The following is an 18,467-nucleotide window of genomic DNA, read 5'->3' as shown; positions in this document are numbered from 1 at the left end:
GAAGACCTTTTCTCATGCTCTCAGCTTTCATGTCCTGTGAAGATAACCTGTAATGGGTAACGTTGTTTTTATTTTGTTTTTGTATTGTTGAAGGGGTTACTCTTCGCCAGTACACACGATAAGACATGTATTAAGACAGGTAAGTATAAAACTCGTTTTATTTTACAAAAATCTTATGTAATACACTTTACAGCTGACTAATAACATTTTTTTTTTTTTTTTTTTTTTTTTTTAAAAAAAATGTTTTTAATTATTATTTTCCTCATGATATGATTCTGTATAATATATAAGAGTGTCATATTAAAGTGTATATTACATATTCAAGCATTGTCATACACAATGTATGTCAAAAACTCCTTTCTCTTTTCTACACGACTCAGACAACTGCAAAATATTTGTATAAATTATGATATCATGGTACTTAGAGAACTAAAACAAAAAGAGTCAATGAATTATCTCAGAACACCAGTGAAAACTGCTTTCAGAGTAACAGCCTGTGAACTTATCTATTTTCATTGATAGTTGGTTGATTCACCATTCTTGTTACAGTGCTACAGAATATTACTATGCTGCCTAAGTATCATCATTTAATAAATACTTTAATCCAGATCCCAGACTTACTGTGTGTACTGGCCCTAGGACAGATTTGTTTTTTGTATGTGATAATCATGTTATTGAATTGTTCTGTGGGGCCCTTGACTTTTTTTTTTTGTTTTCATTTATTCATCGTCTGTAAATATTTAATGTACATAAATGAAGGGCATTAAATATTCAAGTATTCTTCTGAAAATGTGTGTGTGTGTGTGTGTGTCTAAGTGAGTTTTTAGGTTTTAGAAAACATTAATAATTCATAATTGTTATTGTAAACAAAGGCAATAATTTAAATCTAATGCTACTTAGAAATAAATAAATTGAACAAGGTAAATACAACCCATAAACACCTTATATATACATTCTTTTCTCAACACCGTAATGCAGGTACTATACATGACTCGGATAACATGTTTTGACTTACATGGAAGTGGTCCACGTAAATCTGTAGATGAAATTAAAACTTTTGAACTTTTTTAAAGGTTCCTGAAAATAAATAGATATACCTAAAACAATAGAGATAACTTTTTGTTATACGATATTCTGTTGCTGTGAAAATTAATTTAGAACAATTTTAGTTCATAATTTTTTGCTTGTTAACACTGAAATATTAACGAGGAAGGAACAACAACAAAAATAAGCTAGGTTAAACATTTTTTTTTTTATCTTATTTCATTTAATCTATGAGCATCATTTTATTTATAGTTCTGAAAATAATTTCGCCTCTGTCATTTGTTCATTATTTTGCCAGATTTGAGAAACTTTTAAGAATTATTTTTCTTCTCTATTGGAAGAGATGTTTTAGGATTCATTTTTTAGCATTAAAGCATTTCGGTACAAAACATTATGTAAGATGCACCGATGTTTCAATGTTTACGTGATTGATGTAAATGTTGAGAATGCTGGAGCGGATCTCATACAGAAAAACGATTTCCTTTCCAAGATTTTGATAAAATCCTCGTGTCTTACACCTAACTTTCACGTTGTCTCGTATTAGTATATCAAAATTACATTTATTCATCCGTATTCGATATTTTGAAAAAACACTAAAATGTCTATGCTTCGATTAACATTACGTGTAGGAAATAAATCAATTAGAGACGTATATATAGCGAAATAGCTAGATGTAGCAATGAAACGGGGTCTCAAATTCTAAATAGGTCTACATTTAAATTAACAGTGGACTAGAAGAGTCAACTTGAAAAGTCAGAATTAAGTATAAATAAATGAAATAAAAGAACCAATATAAAAGCTGGACGTGTAAAAACGTAAATTATGTTATGACGTTATCACTCTGTTCTACAAAAATTGCCATTGGGATCTTTTGTTGTGATGGCAATAAAATGTGTTTTGAAATAATATATTCCATTGGGAATCTTTTAATTAATCATTCCTTAACATTTTGATCAGTTTCTCCCAAAAGTCATCAAAAGCACAGGATTCTTCGGGATATTCAATAAAACAGTCTTTCTTCACAAGGCTCCTAACTTTATTGGGATATCCACTGTTGTATACTTCCGGTAGCAAGATCAAAATAACAAATATTCTGTGTTTCCACGATCCTTGATTTCCTCCACTTTAGCCATGTTGAGCTCATAGTCACGCCATTTTGATTTTAAATATCTTTTGGAAACAATACAAAGAACCTTTTTACTTTCATGAATTCCAGTCATAATAGAATCCACTTTGGACAAGCCTGGGAGATAATCCCTGTCTCTTACAAGAAGTCGTAATCCAGCGTTGGTTTCAAGCCAGGGTATGACATCTCTCCGTACAAATGTTCTCTCTATACCAGCATAAGACAGAAAGACATCATATTCATAGTTTAAATCTGTAGAATTATAAACATTATGTTTGTTCCCAACTCGGAATTTTAATTTAGTTTTGTAAATAATATAACGAATCTTCCACCTGTTCCTAACCAACAAAACTCCTGTTAACAAGCTTATACATACAGCAAGTGAAACAGAGCCTGCTATATACCAAGTCAAAAATGATCTACAGTTCTTCTCTAAAATAGAAATGGACCGATCCAGATTTTCAAATGAAAATTTCAGTTTTTCTGGCGAGCACTGATATTGCTGAATATATACAAAATTAGCTCTATTGATCCTTAACCAATTAAGAAATTTTTCATTATCACAGGAACATCCTAATAGATTACCGGAAAGATCTACGATTAACTTAGATCTTTGAAAGGCATTCTCCAAATGTTCGCGGGTTTTTTCATCAAAAGATCTTATCCGATTATCTGATAGGTCCATCAATAATAAATTTGTCATATGATCAATTTTTAAATTCCATCTTGATATCTGGTTGTCACTAATATTTAAATATTTCAACCTCGAAGAATTTTTCAGCAGTAAGTTTGGAAGTTTGGAAATTCTACAGAACGAAATGTCTAAGTTCTCAAGGGATAAAAAAGACTTGAACGTTTCACCCAATACATCTTTCTCCAGATCTTTGCCAATGTCATTGTGAGATACATTTAAATTCAGGACTTGTCCTCCATCATTAAGTATGTATGGGGAAAAGTGGGAGATAAAATTGTTGGAAATGTCCAATGTTATTTCGGTATTCGTATGTTGAAAATAAAGAGGACCTTCCAAATAGTACACGAAATTATTCCGTAAATTTATAATGCGAAGACTCGGTGCAGAGATAAACTTTTTATTAATCTGCCAATAAAGTCTACTAGAGTATGCGTATATTTCTTCCAGATTTTTTGGAAATATAACAGTCACGTTCGTACTAGTGTAGATGTCTTTAGGAGTTTGGTGATTTGTTACTTCTTGGCAACTGGAAACAACATCATTACACAACTCAGTCTTTTCTTTACAATCATTTCCAATACCATCAAAGGACGCCCTTGGTGGATACTTCTGAAAGCTCACATTATATACTCGCAAATTCTCAAGCGTGCTAAATTCTAGATAATATTGACCTGTTGTCAATTTGTTTTCGGCCACCGATAATATCCCTAAGGTTTTTGGAAGATTTCGTAAAACTCCACGAGCAAAATTTTCCAATCGGTTACTGGCAACATTTAATTCGGTAAGGTTAGTGTTTTTGAGAGAAAGAAGATGATGACATTTTATTTCTGTTCCAACTCCAGCTCCACAATTAATTCCATTAATGTTTAGAGATTTTATCATAGTTTTGCTCAAATTATATGTTACATTAGGCAGGGACGCAAATCCTAACTGGCGATTGTACGAAATATTAAGATGTTGTAATTTTGGCATGTTGCTGAATGCTCCCTTATCAATATCCTTTACATTGCAGTAGGATATATCCAAAACCTCAAGGAATGGAACATTTTTAAACATTTGCAAATCAATAGAATCGAGATTACAATTTCCTACATTCCCCGACATATCTAAAACTTTAAAATTCCTTAAACGCAAGAAACTGTTTCCAAATTTTGTACTTGCTATCCCATTCATTTTTATTATTGAAAGACAGGATAAATTTGCAAAACCATCTCCTGGAAAGGCCATGTTATATTGATTGCCACTGTTTCCTTTTATGTTCAGTACTTGTAACGCCGACAGTCCTTTAAAAAGGTTCTCGAAATTTGAATATTTTAACCGATTTCCCTCTAGGTTCAGAAACCGAAGTCTTGCTAAATGTTCGAACGGATTTCCATCAACAGTCGTTAAGTTATTATCAGATAGGTCGAGAGATATCATCTTTTCTGGAAGTTTTAAACTCTTTGACTCGATAGTCCTGATCTTGTTTTTACTGAGGTCTAACCAAGTGATGCTGTCATTCATAACTGGTATTGCAGTAAGATTCCGTTGAGAGCAATCCACACGAATTCCATTCTCGTACGAAAAACAATCACACTCAATACTACTAAACCGACAAGAAATAGTCTTCCCTACAACCATTTGCAAAACGGCTATTGATATAGTCACGGAAAACCATATAAGATTTTGTACTCTGTTATTCATAGTAAGAAAACGCCGTATCTTCTCTGTGTTTTAAGAGTATATACTAAGTGATATATTACTATAATTCTGTAACTTAAGCGTAAAAGATGTTTATATGGAGGAAAAAAAAATCAACAAGGAAGCTTAAATTATGTAATGTTGTACAAGTAGTACGAACACTTCAATTTGTGAAAGTTTTAATTGGATTTCATTTTCATAATTTTATCACAAAGGATTTATATTTGATTGAGATATGTGTAAAATTAAAATGTGATTCGTAGAAAAAACGCTGAGGACAATTACATATTACTCATATATTAGAGATAAAAAAAAAATGTTTGCTGTAATTGTTTCTCTTTCAGTCATGTCAATACTGTAAAATCACATATTTTCGTGGGATCAAATTTTCGTGATTTGATGAAAATCTTTTGGTTTGTGGGGTTTTGATTTCGTGGATCAAGAATTAATGAGTACTTATGCATGTAATATTTTACATTTAGTGGTAAACATGAATTCGTGAGTCTAGTCATACCTCGAGAACAACGAAAATTAAATCCCCACGAAAATTTGTGATTTCACAGTAATACGTTATTCAGTGTTTACTAGAACTAAAATAGCTATTCTTTATGTAATGAATGGGTAGACCTTATTAATATGCATTTTTCCCTACGATTATTAATTTTTTTTAATGGAAGACTTGTTTAAGAAAATAGTTCAGACTTAATTTTGCAAGTGAAAACCGAGTAAGAACAGTCAGGGTTTACTGATGCAAAATATTTTCGTTGAATCACTTTCCACTGAAATGGCACTTCACACTCTCTGAAGATTATCTCTTTATTCACAAACATTGTACTTGTAGCAAGAAACAGGATAGGACTACTTATGATTACAATTACTTGGAGAATTATCTGTAGAATTAAATGTCGATGACTAAGCAGAAAAAGAGGAAACTCACTAATGGCAAAATGTTACAAAACCGTCGTGAATCGTCGTTTTTTGGACAGAAAAATTATAAATTTTGTTTACTTAAGAGAAGGTGTAAATAATTCATACTAAAAGATATAGGCAGACAAAAAAGGAATTATCAACAATTAATTACGAGAGAAATCACAAGATATACTAAGATACAGGTAAACCATGTGTTTTTCAAATTAAGGAGTTTACTTTGAAACTATTTCTATTATTATTCTGGCAGATGTCCAAGAGAAATGCGTAGAAAATTGTTGCTTTATTTTGTATATGTACATTTTAATTTCCTTTTTATTACTACCGGAATCAAAAATAAACATAGAATGTCTACTCATCATCTTTTTCTAAATATAAATATCAAAGAATTCTGTAAGATGAAATTCCTTACCTGGCCGTCTGCTAATAGTGCTGGAATTTCTCAGACTGTATTTGTCCATACGGTATATCATAGCAAACTGGACATAGAATATACCGCTGAGTTTGCCACAATTCTTTCATATTTGGATATTTTACTAACGTTGGACAAGAAGGGCCAACTAAACATAAAACATTTCTAATTATATTCAAATTCGATCATATTGTAAACATTCACATTTTTCAAATGTTGCATGTATCAATGTTTGAGGTGCACTAACGAATACTTTTGAAATGCGCGCAAAAATAACATTGAATAGCCAGATATATTTTGAGTATGCTATGCTAAGCACAGTCCTTAGTACAGACAGTTGAGTAGACGGTTCTCTTGTTTCACTTATTTTCGTTGTTTTTCAGCTATGGAGAGACTCAAAATGTATGACCACCCCGAAATGTAAAGTTTTATATGCAATACCACTCAATACTTCACCAACAATGAAATCAAAACCTCACAAATCAACATTTTTTCCTAAAACTTCTGAAATTAGACCCCAATGGAAATATGTGATTTTACTGTATTCGAATACTTATATCGAATATTCAGATATGAATTATAAACAATTTTGACATCCCTGCTATTGTTTCTTATATATAAGTTATGGCTCGAGAGAAAATGAGATGCATCACATAATACTGTTCATTATCTCCATATGTTTCATAAAAGAAAGACTTCCGAATTGCTTTAGATAGGTCATCTTTATGATGAAAAATATGGCGATGACAAGCAGTATTCAAGCTTAAAAGTCCAATAAACAAGATAGAGAATAGGAACAGAGCAAACACGGACCTCCAGAACATCCAAGGTGGGATCAGGTGCCATGGAGGAGTGAACATCCCCTGTCGACCGGTCACACCCGCAGTGTCCTCCTTGTCATGATCGGGGAAATGAATTGTTTTTTATGACAAGATCACTGTATCGACCAAAGAACTTACATGTACAAAATGATGACAAAAATATTTGCTTGCCCTCTCCCGACTAAAGGTAAAATTATTTGGTCGGCATGTAGGTTGGTTAATCTTTTTTTTTTCCAGGAAATGTCAACATACATGTATTTGTTTACGGGATAAGAGGAAGAAAAAGGAATTTGTTCTGGAATCTTGGGAAAGAAGTTTTGACTCGTGCTATTATAGTCAGTCGGTTCGGAAAGGGCAACCAGATATTTTTTTAAAAATATTCATGAAAGCATAAACTTTTTCTCGATAGTCAATGTATTATGACGTCAGAACTAGCGATATTACCCTAAAAACCATCGTCCAGGCTCTATGTTAGCCTCTTTGATAATATATACAATGTTGGCTTTCAATATTACCTGTTACCGAATGGTCATTCGACTGTTTTCATTTCCTGTATTCTTTATTGTTATCAAATTTGCTTCAAAGATATTATAAGATAAGATATCATAAGATAAGAAAGATTAAAATGTATATTAGTATCCTTTCTAGTTGTCTATAGCTAATACAGTTAGGGTTACTATGCTTTGTTTTCGAACAGGAAAAACTAAACAAGCTGTATGATTTCAATATATTTGATTCTTACTAATTGAGAAAAAATGGATATAGAATAAAGCTGCTATCAATTGCAATTATGAAGGCTAATTAATAAAGTTAACCTTATAAACGTAAGTTGCAACCTTTGTAATTTTAAAATTGTTAAAACATAGACTTTTTCTTTTAGATATGCAACAACGACTGTTTATCATATTTCATAATTACAGATAGATGGCTTTAAAATATGGATGCTTGGATTGCTAATTGTTAATTAAATGCGACCATTCTAACTAATCAATGCAATTTACTGTCACTGAATAAATATGCAAATTGTGAAATAAAAATGATCTTTGCGGTAACAATTATTTATTTTATTTATTTACGTTTCTTAGGTTATTTCACTATTTTTGATGAAAAGGATTTTTGTATGATCTGTCTTTAGATTAAGATAAGATATTAAAAACTTCTAATAAGTTTAATCTGTTTTTTATTTGCAAATTATTTTTTCATTTTAAAATACTTTTTTATTAGTCTCTCTCCCTCTCATGTCTTTATAAAAAGAGTTTAAAAACAATTTTTAATTTTCTTTTGAAATGTAATTTCTATCAATGATAATGAAGAAGGTAGAGTTTTGGCTTTATTTTGCCGGAAAAAAAATCATTAGTTAATCCTGTTATATAATATTGTTAACGTCCTTTAACGTTTTTAATTTACCTGTTTTTTATCAGTTGGTTTTGTGACAGGAAAGATGTTTGATAACATAGTCGAATGTTTGAATGCAAAGATTTCTTTGTCTTTAGTTAAAGCTAATGTCACAATGGAAAAGAGGCAAACCCATGAGTTCTTCATTTTCTATCCAGAAATTAGATGAAGAAATGCTCAGACGTCAATATTGTTCAAAGTACATTACGCCACACACGTATGATGTCTTAATAATTCTCTGTGGTGCTTACTCAAAGTTCACCTGCATCTGAAATTTACAAAAAAATTGAAAACAACGACTTGAATCAATGTAAAGAAGTATACTTTGTTTTAAAAATATGACAGTCAAAAGTATGTAAAAGAACGTGACAGATCTTATGAAACATGAGGAAGAAGTGAAAATAAATGCCAAGTATTAACTTCATTGCAAGTCAACCACAGGTTCATGTGGCCAGGACCCCCTCCCCATATTCAACCCCGGGGCGTTCTTGACATCTTTTCACAAATTATATTTATTACACTTATTTATAATTTTTTACAATGGGAAAAAATCGTCAAAACCCCAAAATAATCGCTTCACAAAACAATACTCCACAATACATTATAAGGGAGAAAGGTATGCCACTCCGGTTTGTTTATGTTGTACCCCCACTGGTCTTTCTGTGTATAAAAGCATTTCTTTATTTTATTTCAACCTAAAATATCGATTCACACTGTCTGTACATATATTTCTGTCTTGTCCATGCTATCGGGTTGACTCTGCATCTCGTAAGAATCCCACAATTTCTCTATAAGCAGCATTCTAGTCAGTTCGTTGAAATTTCCTTACTAGGTAAACGCAACGGAAGTGCTTATTACACATTATGATGACACCTAAAAGTGCTTATTACGTCAGGTCAAAAGTCTTTCGGACATTATCATAATAAGTAAATCCTTCTCTATGCACGTCCGTTGCGATTACCTAAGGAAATTTCAGCGTTCTGACTGGAATGCTGCTTATAGAGAAATTGTGGGATTTTTTTGGCGTCTCCACATGATTGAAGAGTTCTCTAGAGGGATGTTAAACAACAAGCAAACAAAACAATCTCAGTCCAAATTTCTATCATGTCTAATACATTTAATTAAATTTGATTATATGTAAATAATTTATCTCGATTTTTTTTTTAAAATTTTCGTTCTGTTTTTTTCCCTAAAAAGATACAAATGAATTTAATACGTTAAATTTACTTCATTAGAAGTCAAAAAGATATATGGTATCTGATGTTTTGGAGGTCCGTGTTTGCTCTGCTCCTAATTTGATTTGCTTTATGGACTTTTGATCTGGAATACTGTTCGTTATCTTCATATATTTCATTCAAGCAAAATGAAGAAGAATACATTTAAATTCCCAGTACAGCCTTAAATTTCACAATTAATTTCCTTCACTGAATAAATTTTATGTTTAGAGATTAAATCTGAAACCCATATAGCTTATTCCCCACAGATACAGTAAGACACATGAGATAAACCTACCTTCAGCGCCTGTCCATACTGATAAGAGTCCTTAACCAGGTTGTTCTATATACGGTATACAGTAAATGATGCTGAAGCGTAGTCTTCAACTATACACTTGTACTAGAAATATACGTACCGCAGTTTTATTTTTCTTTATCTGGACAAACTTTGTTACTTGGTGATTTTTCCAATATAAACTGTATATCTGTCTATTGTTTTAGTCAAATTTGAGAAAGGTTCAATAGATATGCCCTGTCCATATAGCAATTACTAGTACCTGATCAAGTACAAGTCCCACTTTGAACATCAATATAAATACTTTGTGCTTTCATTTCAAATAAAACGGTTTCCTCTGAAAGTTAAAGTTTGGAAAAAATATAGGCATTGTGACATTGCAGCGTTGCAGCGTTCTTAAATTTTGAAAAAAAGAGTGGAATTTAGCATCTTCAATTAAAGATCAAAATATGAGTCCACACTGATATCGAAAAAAAAATATTATGAATTAGCTATACAATCTTCTGAAAAATATCTTTCATTAAAAATATTTAAATATTTTAGATCAGGGATTGTGAGCTATACAAAATAGTCAAAAATGCTAACATTTATTTTTAAATTTTCAAAGAAATTTTAAAGTTGTAAGGAAATTGACACAATTCATGACATCATTATGAATAAACTTTGTCATAAATAATTGTTAAGATCGAGTCTTCAAATGTTCAACTTTTATATTATATTCACAGGGCAAAGAGGTTGAACATTGTTCTTTATTTCTTTAATTGTATGCGTTAAAAGAAAAAAAAACACTTGCTGTGGCCTTCAACTCGACATTTAGATACTGGTATATCGACGCATTGTCAATTAACAATGGTAATTTCCATTCTTATGTCGATACAATATATCCTGCTGAGTTTAAGATAAAAAATACTACAGAGTCTGACACACCTCTTTCATATTTGGATATTATTCTTGAAAGAACACGGTGATGGTAATCTAACAATCAAGCTCTATGATACTTTAACTTTACTATCGTCAACTTACATTTCATCCATATGCAAGAGCATGTGGATGCTCAATGTATGAACAATTCCTGAAACGGCGCAAATTACTATTAAACAAGTTGATGAAACAAGAATTTCAGCAGTCTAGTTTAAAGTCATCATTTTATTAGTTTTATAGTCAATACAATGACCTTGTCAGCAAATACAATTTATCATTGAGTTAAATACTGACTAACGTTTTTCATACTGATTGTAAGTCTATTATTTATACACATAATTGACGACGGGTTTTCTCGTTATTTTTCGATCATGACAAGAAGCACAAGTCGGTAGTGACCGGTCGGCAGGGGATGCTCACTCCTCCATAGCACCTGATTCCACCTCTGATGTTTTGGAGGTCCGTATTTGCTCTGCTCCTAATTTGCTTTATGAACTTTTGATCTTGAATACTGTTCGTTATCTCCATATGTTTCATGAATAAAAGTATGTACCAAACTATTCATCAAATATGCTAAATGCCGAAAAAAATTTGTTCCTTTGCGGGGCGCAATATCCATATCAGTTTATAAAACAGAAAATCAACTTTACTTTACAAAATTACTTGAGTTAATAATTCATATAAATGAAGAAAGTCGAAACAAATTTTAATAATTGAATTAATGGATTATTGTAAGATTTATCCTCGTCATATTATTTGTTGTCTTTCATCTGTGTATCGTAGCGTCCAGACGATTTCAGACAAGCAGATTGGTTCTCGATTCCGACGTCGCTTGGCGCAGTGGCTAGTATCTTTGCTCAAAGTCGCGAAGGAGTTGATTCTGATAAAATAACACTGTTAAAACAATGTTACAAGGATTCAACAATCTCCTTTAAAAATGCTATTTCGGCAATTCTATGCTCTCTTTAATGACCTAGTAAGCACAATTGATCTATCCTTGTGCCTAAGCCCTTTGATTTCACTCTGAATTTGACTACAAATTGTCCCGTCTTCATTATCAATGCAAAGGGCTAACGGTGGTTGTGAACAACCAATAGGGATGCTTACTCCTCTTTTATACCTGACCCCTATATGTGAAATTTCCAGGAGTCTGGGTCTTATCTCTTTATATATTTAACATAGGTGTATTTTGATTTTTTTATTATTATCATCACCTTTATATCAGGAAACGCTTTATCTGTTTCCTTGTCACACTAGTTCTTTTGCAAGGAGATCTTTAAAAACATTCAGTACTTCACAATGTTTAAAGCATACCTACATGTATAAGAACATCTTCTGGAAAGAATTTTTTGTCTGTTATATGCTCAAAATGAGAACTTTTTTATAACTAGTACTCTAATTTGACGTTTTTTATTTAAAAAGCTTGTAGGCTTTTATGCATTTTTTTCATTAAAGGAAAGCAATCTTTTGAAGCATCTTATTACACAATACGAACCAGAAAAACATTCCCTTTTAAAAAACTAATTTTCTATTATTTCTTTCTCTTATTTTTTTTGACAAAATAACTTTTCAGACAAAGATATATAGACGAAATATACTTTCAATATATGACGAACTTTATTGAATATATCTTATTCCCCCTAGGAATGAAACAAAAATCATTTCCTTTTTAGTAATAATGCTTAAATGATATTTGGAGCATATAGTTTTTCGAGCGTACAGAAATACATGTTAAAACAGAAATTAGAAACTGTTATAGACATATATAAAGAGTATGCTTGAGTATACGAGTACGAGTAAAGAAACAAACAAGAGTTTCTGTATGTCGTGAGCACATTTTTTCAAATCTAAATAAGAGTAAATTAAACAAATATTTTTCTTATTCACATTTTTTAAAACATCTTTTAAGCCCCCCCCCTACATATTTATGTAAAAGCACAAATGGAAATTCATTTGAAAAACAGGAAAAACCTATGACATCATATGAGGGTGAATGCTAAAACAGGCACAAATATTGAATTAATTTTTTGTTTGCAGAAACTTTGAAATTTGGATGTCATACATGAAGATATGCATCTCTTTGTTTCTCGAGTCGTATATTTCTTTTGCTCCGTAAAATCTTTCTTATTATGTTCTTAAGAAATGAAGGAAGTTTAATTAAATTTGATGCACTGAATTGTTTCCTGCTTTAATAACCTCCATGTTGCACCTGTGATAGCTTATACGCTTTTGGTGTTGTTTAGTCTTCCATAAACTTTTAAGGACATTTTTAATGTCAAATAAATATCTTCTATTTGGCAAGGATATCTTGCGCAATGTTGAATAAAATATTCAGGAAGTAATTGCTTTTGATTTTATAATCCCAGATTTTTTAAAACTACTGCTAATGATGTGGCATATCCAATACAAGGTAGACAAGAACTCAATTCTTAAAAAAAATTAGATGAATTAAAAATGCTACCTAATCAATTTCAAATTGAAGATGAATTTAATTTCATATTTCACATTTACCCAAGTCACGATGAATAAGAGGCCCGTGGGCCACAAAGCTCACCTGAGTAACTTTGGTCTTGCTTTTTTGGCAAGATTTCCCCTTGTGATACCTATTGGCCCGTCATTTTAATTAGTTAAATTTTCCTTCACCCAATGATGCTTTTAGGCTGAAGCATGTGCTGAAATAGGCTGAAACTGTGTAAATCAGAGTTGAAACCAGCAGAAATAAAATTACCGACTTGCAATTTTATTTTAAAGTCCATCACATTAAAAATTAAAAATTTTCAATGCTTTCTACAAATATTCCTCACAATAAAATGAAATTAAAAAATCCCAGAGACAACTGCTTCTTAAATCAGAACAGAAGTACAAAATTATTTGGTAAAAAATCATTCTGATTCTAAACAATATTACTCCGAAATTGATATTAAAAGGATGTTATAGTATGAAACTTATGGGGATGATGAACAGTATTCGAGATCAAAAGTCCATAAAACAATACAAGATTGAGCAGGATATCCAAAACATCAGAGGTGAGATCGGCTGCCATGAAGAAGTGAGCACCCCTACTGACCGGTCACACCCGCAGTGTGCTCTTTTTAATGATCGGGTAATAACGGAAAAATCTATCGTCAATTCATACATTACATGTGTACGACTACTTTATATCTGAATGTCGTATTGAAAGCAACGACAAGTGATTATTTCTTCTTATGTGAACTTTTTGTGTCATGGAAATACTAAAAGAGTTCGGTTATTTAGTTAGCTAGGAGAATTAGTGCCCCCTCAGAATTCCAACAGTTTGTTGGAAGACTTGGTCCTCGAAGACTACATTAATATTTTCATTTAATAACTTTCTGAGTTCCGTTCTACTAGTAATTAAAATACAGATGTCTACGATATCAAAAGCATAATCTTTAATCAATTATGAGGAATAGTTGAAAACACTTGCTGTGGCCTTCAACTCAACATTTAGATATATCGACGACGTATTGTCAATTAATAATGATAATTTCCATTCCTACGTTGATACGATATATCCTGGTGAGCTTGAGATAAAAGGTACCACAAAGTCCGACACTTCTGCTTCATACTTGGATATTTTACTTGAAAAAGACACTAATGGTAATCTAACAATCAAGCTATATTATAAACGTGATGAATTTAACTTTTCTATCGTCAAGTTTCCTTACTTATGCAGCAATATACCTTCATCACCTGCATACGGAGTATATCTCAGTTGATTCGATACGCAAGAGCATGCTCTACGTATGAACAATTTCTAAAACGAGGTAAATTATTGACAAGCAAGTTGATGAAACAAGAATATCAGCAGTCTCGTTTAAAGTCATTATTTCGTAAGTTCTATGGTCGATACAATGACCTTGTCAGCAAATACAATTTATCATAGAGTCAAATGCTGACTGACATTTTTCATACCAATTGTTAGTCCATTATTTATACACTGAATTACGGATACTTTTCCGTTATTTCCTGATCATGACAAGGAGCACACGGCACACCGGTCGGCAGGGGATGCTCACTCCTCCATGGCACCTGATCCCACCTCTAATGTTTTAGGGGTATGTATTTGCTCTGCTCTTGTTTTGTATTGTTTTATGGACCTTGAGATTGAACACTGTTCGTTATCTCCATATCCTTCTTTTAACCACCGAACATGTATCTCTGCTGGTGGACAGTTTGTCCCCGAGGATACTTGTCGTTCGGTACCTATTCATTTATGAGAACACAGAATAACGAAATGATACTGGCAGGCGCGTCGCCCAGTATAAAAAGGCGTCACTCCTTTGAATCTATAAGGGTCACAGACTCAAGGAGTTCATTTGGTGCCCCTCGGATAATCCTCAGGGATATTAAACATATGTCATATGTACAGTCTTCAGATTCCCAGTTTTGGTATAAAACGAATACATCATACACCAAATTGAAAGAATGTAAGGTTTCTATTACAGATATATTGGATAATTCCTTTTCCGATTCCATGTCTTCTGTTTCAAAATGTTCTGTGCGAAACTGTAAAACCTGTGACATTTTGATAACTGACACTTCTTTCACCAGTAATCTTACTTGACAGAGCTTCTATACCAAAACTTGGGAAAATCTGAACTGCAAATCTTCTAATGTTGTCTATGGAATAGAATGTAATCTGTGTAGACTTGTTTATGTTGGTGAAACCAAGGGATCGCTTAACAAAAGAATATCAGGTCATCGATTTCAATAAATCATGGTGGTCATCAGCTTTTATACAAACATTTTAATTTACCTGATCATTCCGATGAGGACTAATTTGTGAAATTGAACATGACATAGATAAACCGCAAAAACAATGTTGAAACTTTGAAGTTATGAAGAAGTTGACATATACCATGGTATAAATATTTCGAAAAAAGTTCACGTAATTTTGTACGCGATTTACAAAATATTGTTAATTTGAAACGTCAATTTCTTTCAATATCTCCTGTCTTAGAGTTTCCCAGAACACTTGTTGTCCAAAAGCCTCCTCGGGATATTCCAGATAATAACCTTTCTTTATAAAATCACTGGCTTTCTGGGGATATTTTGACTTGCATACATCTGGCATAAGAATTAAGTGAACAAAGTTCAATGCTTTTCTTGTCTGAACTCCTTCCATTCTGGCCATATTTAATTCGTAATCCTGCCAGTCCGATTCCAGAAATTTTCTACTGACTACACAAATGGTTCTTTTACTTCGACTGATGTAGTCCATGATATTATTTGCATGATCTCCGCTTGGCTCCATATCTCTATGCATTACTGCTAGTTTTATTTGACCACTACTCTTATCTTCAAGGTTGGGTATCATATCTTCTTTTACGAACGATACATCTTTTGCGGAGTATGATATGTATGCGTCATATTCGAAATCCCCAATGCTAGAACTCGATTGAAGACGATGATACCCCCGTACTTTCTTTCCTGCCACATATCGTATGTAACGTATTTTCCAGCGATTTTTGTAAATCAAGTAACATGCGGTAATGGTGACCACTAAAGTACATCCAATACAACTGATTACGTACCAAATCAGATAGGATTTACACTTTTTATTTAAGATAAACAATGATTTCTGAAGATTTTCTACATGGATAGACTCATCCAAGCAAAAATATTCGTTGAAGTCTTGAAAATGAGAATAAAATCTTACAATCCAATGTAGAAAAATAATGTTTTCGCAGGTGCAAGAAAGGCGATTATTGCTTAAGTCCACAGTTAGATTTTCGGATTGAAAATGCTGATTAAGGTGTTCTATGTCAACAGGAGTAAACGTCTCTAAACGATTACCTGAGATATCTAAAAATATTAAATATCTCATATGATTTATTTTCACTCCCCACTTATATAGTCTATTACCTTGCAACAATAATTGCTTAATATTTATTGCATTTTTAAATATTTTCCCCGGTAGATATTCAATATCATTATAAGATAAGTCTAGGAGTTCAAGGTTTTTCTGATTTCTGAACATTAATCCTTGAGAATCTGAAGATAAACTCTTTGCAATATTATTTTCTCTCAGTTTTAATACTTTCAAACCTGAAAAATGTGACAAAAATTCTGCTGAAATATTGTAGCAAAAATTCTGAGAGAGATCAAGTTCTTCTATAGAATCCGATCCATGAATTGGACCTATCCATGAGTATAAAATGTTGTTTTGCATAAATATCTTTCTGAGAAGGGTTGCATTAATTCCAAATTGACCTAAAGTTCCAAACAAACGACTAGACGACCAATACAAAACCTGAAGCTTTGGCGGTAGATAAAAAGTAATTATTGCTGGTCCAAAATTAATATTTCTTTCTTTGCACTCCAAATACGAATCCCCTCCCTCATCCATTTCATAAGGAAGAGTGCTTGAGAGCTTTTGGAGATTTTGCGCGCCTGGTGTGCAGTTGCAAGGAAGTATGTCGGGATTCTCATCACACTTCTGAAATAGTTTAGCTGTTACATTTGGTAGGTTCAGCTGATTGCTTACATTCATCTCTTTCAATTCTTTCAGTAATCGATAATCAAAAGCATACACTCCAATGGATAGTCTGTTATTTGCCAGGGATAGTGTTTGGAGAGTTTTGGGAAGATTACGTAAGACGTTTTTTCCAATCCACTGCAGCCGATTGCCTGCTAGGTTTAATTCTTTTAAAGTTGTATTTGAAAGGTATTTTAGATGACCCTCATAAAGTTCTGTGTCAGGTCCCCTAAAGCACCTGATATTTTCCAAATGTAGTTTCTCTATCTTTGTATATCGTAGATTATATGTTATGTTTTGTAAAGCTGCAAATCCTAATTCTAGGTTGTACGAAAGAAACAATTCTGATAATTTTTCAAGAAAACCAAAAGCCCCAGCATCAATATTTTTAATCATACATGCCGAGAGATCCAAAATTCTCAGATATGGAAAGTATTGAAAAGTTGTGTTTTCAATCCGTCTAATATAACAGTATCCATTTACTCCTGAAAGATCCAAATTATACAGCTTCTTTAACTGAGAAAAGTGTTCTCCAAAAACGGTTCCATTTGGCGTGTCCATGCGAAGCACCTTTAATTCGATCAATTCTCCAAAAACTGTGTCATTTATAACTCCATCTTTTGAGTTGTGTTTGATATTCAGATCGCGCAAGGATACCAAAGGCGAAAACAATCCTTTGTAGTAAATTTCATTTGAAAGTTTCACCTTATTTCTTTCGAGATTTAAGACTTTCAAATTCACGAGACAATAGAATGGGTTGTGAGAAAAATTTTTGATGCTGTTGTTTGATAAGTCCAGCTCTGTAATTTGCTTCGGGGTAAAAGTTATTGTTTTATTGGAAACAGTTTTCAAAGTCTGGTTATTTTTGCATAAATAATCTGGCACGGCTTTGTGTTCTTGGGAGGAGCAATTTACTTTTACTCCATCTCTTTCCTTAATATAGGTACACCTTTGAGTCGGATCACGATGTGCATCAATGTTTGTGTACATTAACAGAATACAAAGGTAAACAATGCTTTCCATCATACCGGAAAAAGTGGGCTGCTAAACAAAAGTGGGCTGCTACATGGAAACAGTATTAATAATAACAATCTTAAAACACTTATTATCATCCAAAGCAATACGATTTTATTCCAGTTTGAAACATCAGATCGTTTACGATGCTGTTATTCTGTCATCTTTTGCTTAAATGGATGAGGGGACTTTAAAAGGAATTATTATAAATCCTCAACCGGAATTAAACATTTACGACTTCCCTATGGAAGCAATTATTTGTTATTGTGTTGCTTATGTCTTTTTCGCCATCAAAGATTCTTTATTAGATAAAAAATAATTTGACTCAATGGAGAGGGAAAAGCAATGCAAGAGGAATTATCTAACAAGCATACAAATATATTTACAGGAAAGCAAACGGATAGCTCAAAGGCTGGGACTTAAAG

The 18,467-nt window shown here is 32.4% G+C and overlaps 1 protein-coding gene and 1 pseudogene across 1 annotated transcript; both read right to left on the bottom strand.

Moving 5' to 3' along the window:
- Positions 1–1,925: 1,925 nt before the first annotated feature.
- LOC134252945 (toll-like receptor 4) lies at positions 1,926–4,567 on the bottom strand (annotated as a pseudogene).
- A 10,901-nt stretch (positions 4,568–15,468) lies between these two features.
- Positions 15,469–18,056, bottom strand: LOC134252946 (toll-like receptor 4). The gene has a single exon (XM_062735478.1). The coding sequence runs from the start codon at positions 18,052–18,054 to the stop codon at positions 15,469–15,471; it is 2,586 nt and encodes an 861-aa protein (XP_062591462.1). The 5' UTR covers positions 18,055–18,056.
- Between the last annotated feature and the right edge of the window lie 411 nt (positions 18,057–18,467).

This window comes from Saccostrea cucullata, unplaced genomic scaffold (assembly GCF_032062105.1).
Source record: "Saccostrea cucullata isolate Sc308-1 unplaced genomic scaffold, CSIRO_AGI_Scuc_v1 ctg6818, whole genome shotgun sequence".
Taxonomy (NCBI): domain Eukaryota; kingdom Metazoa; phylum Mollusca; class Bivalvia; order Ostreida; family Ostreidae; genus Saccostrea; species Saccostrea cuccullata.
Note: the sequence above shows the minus strand (reverse complement) of the source record. Positions and strands in the feature narration are given on the sequence as shown.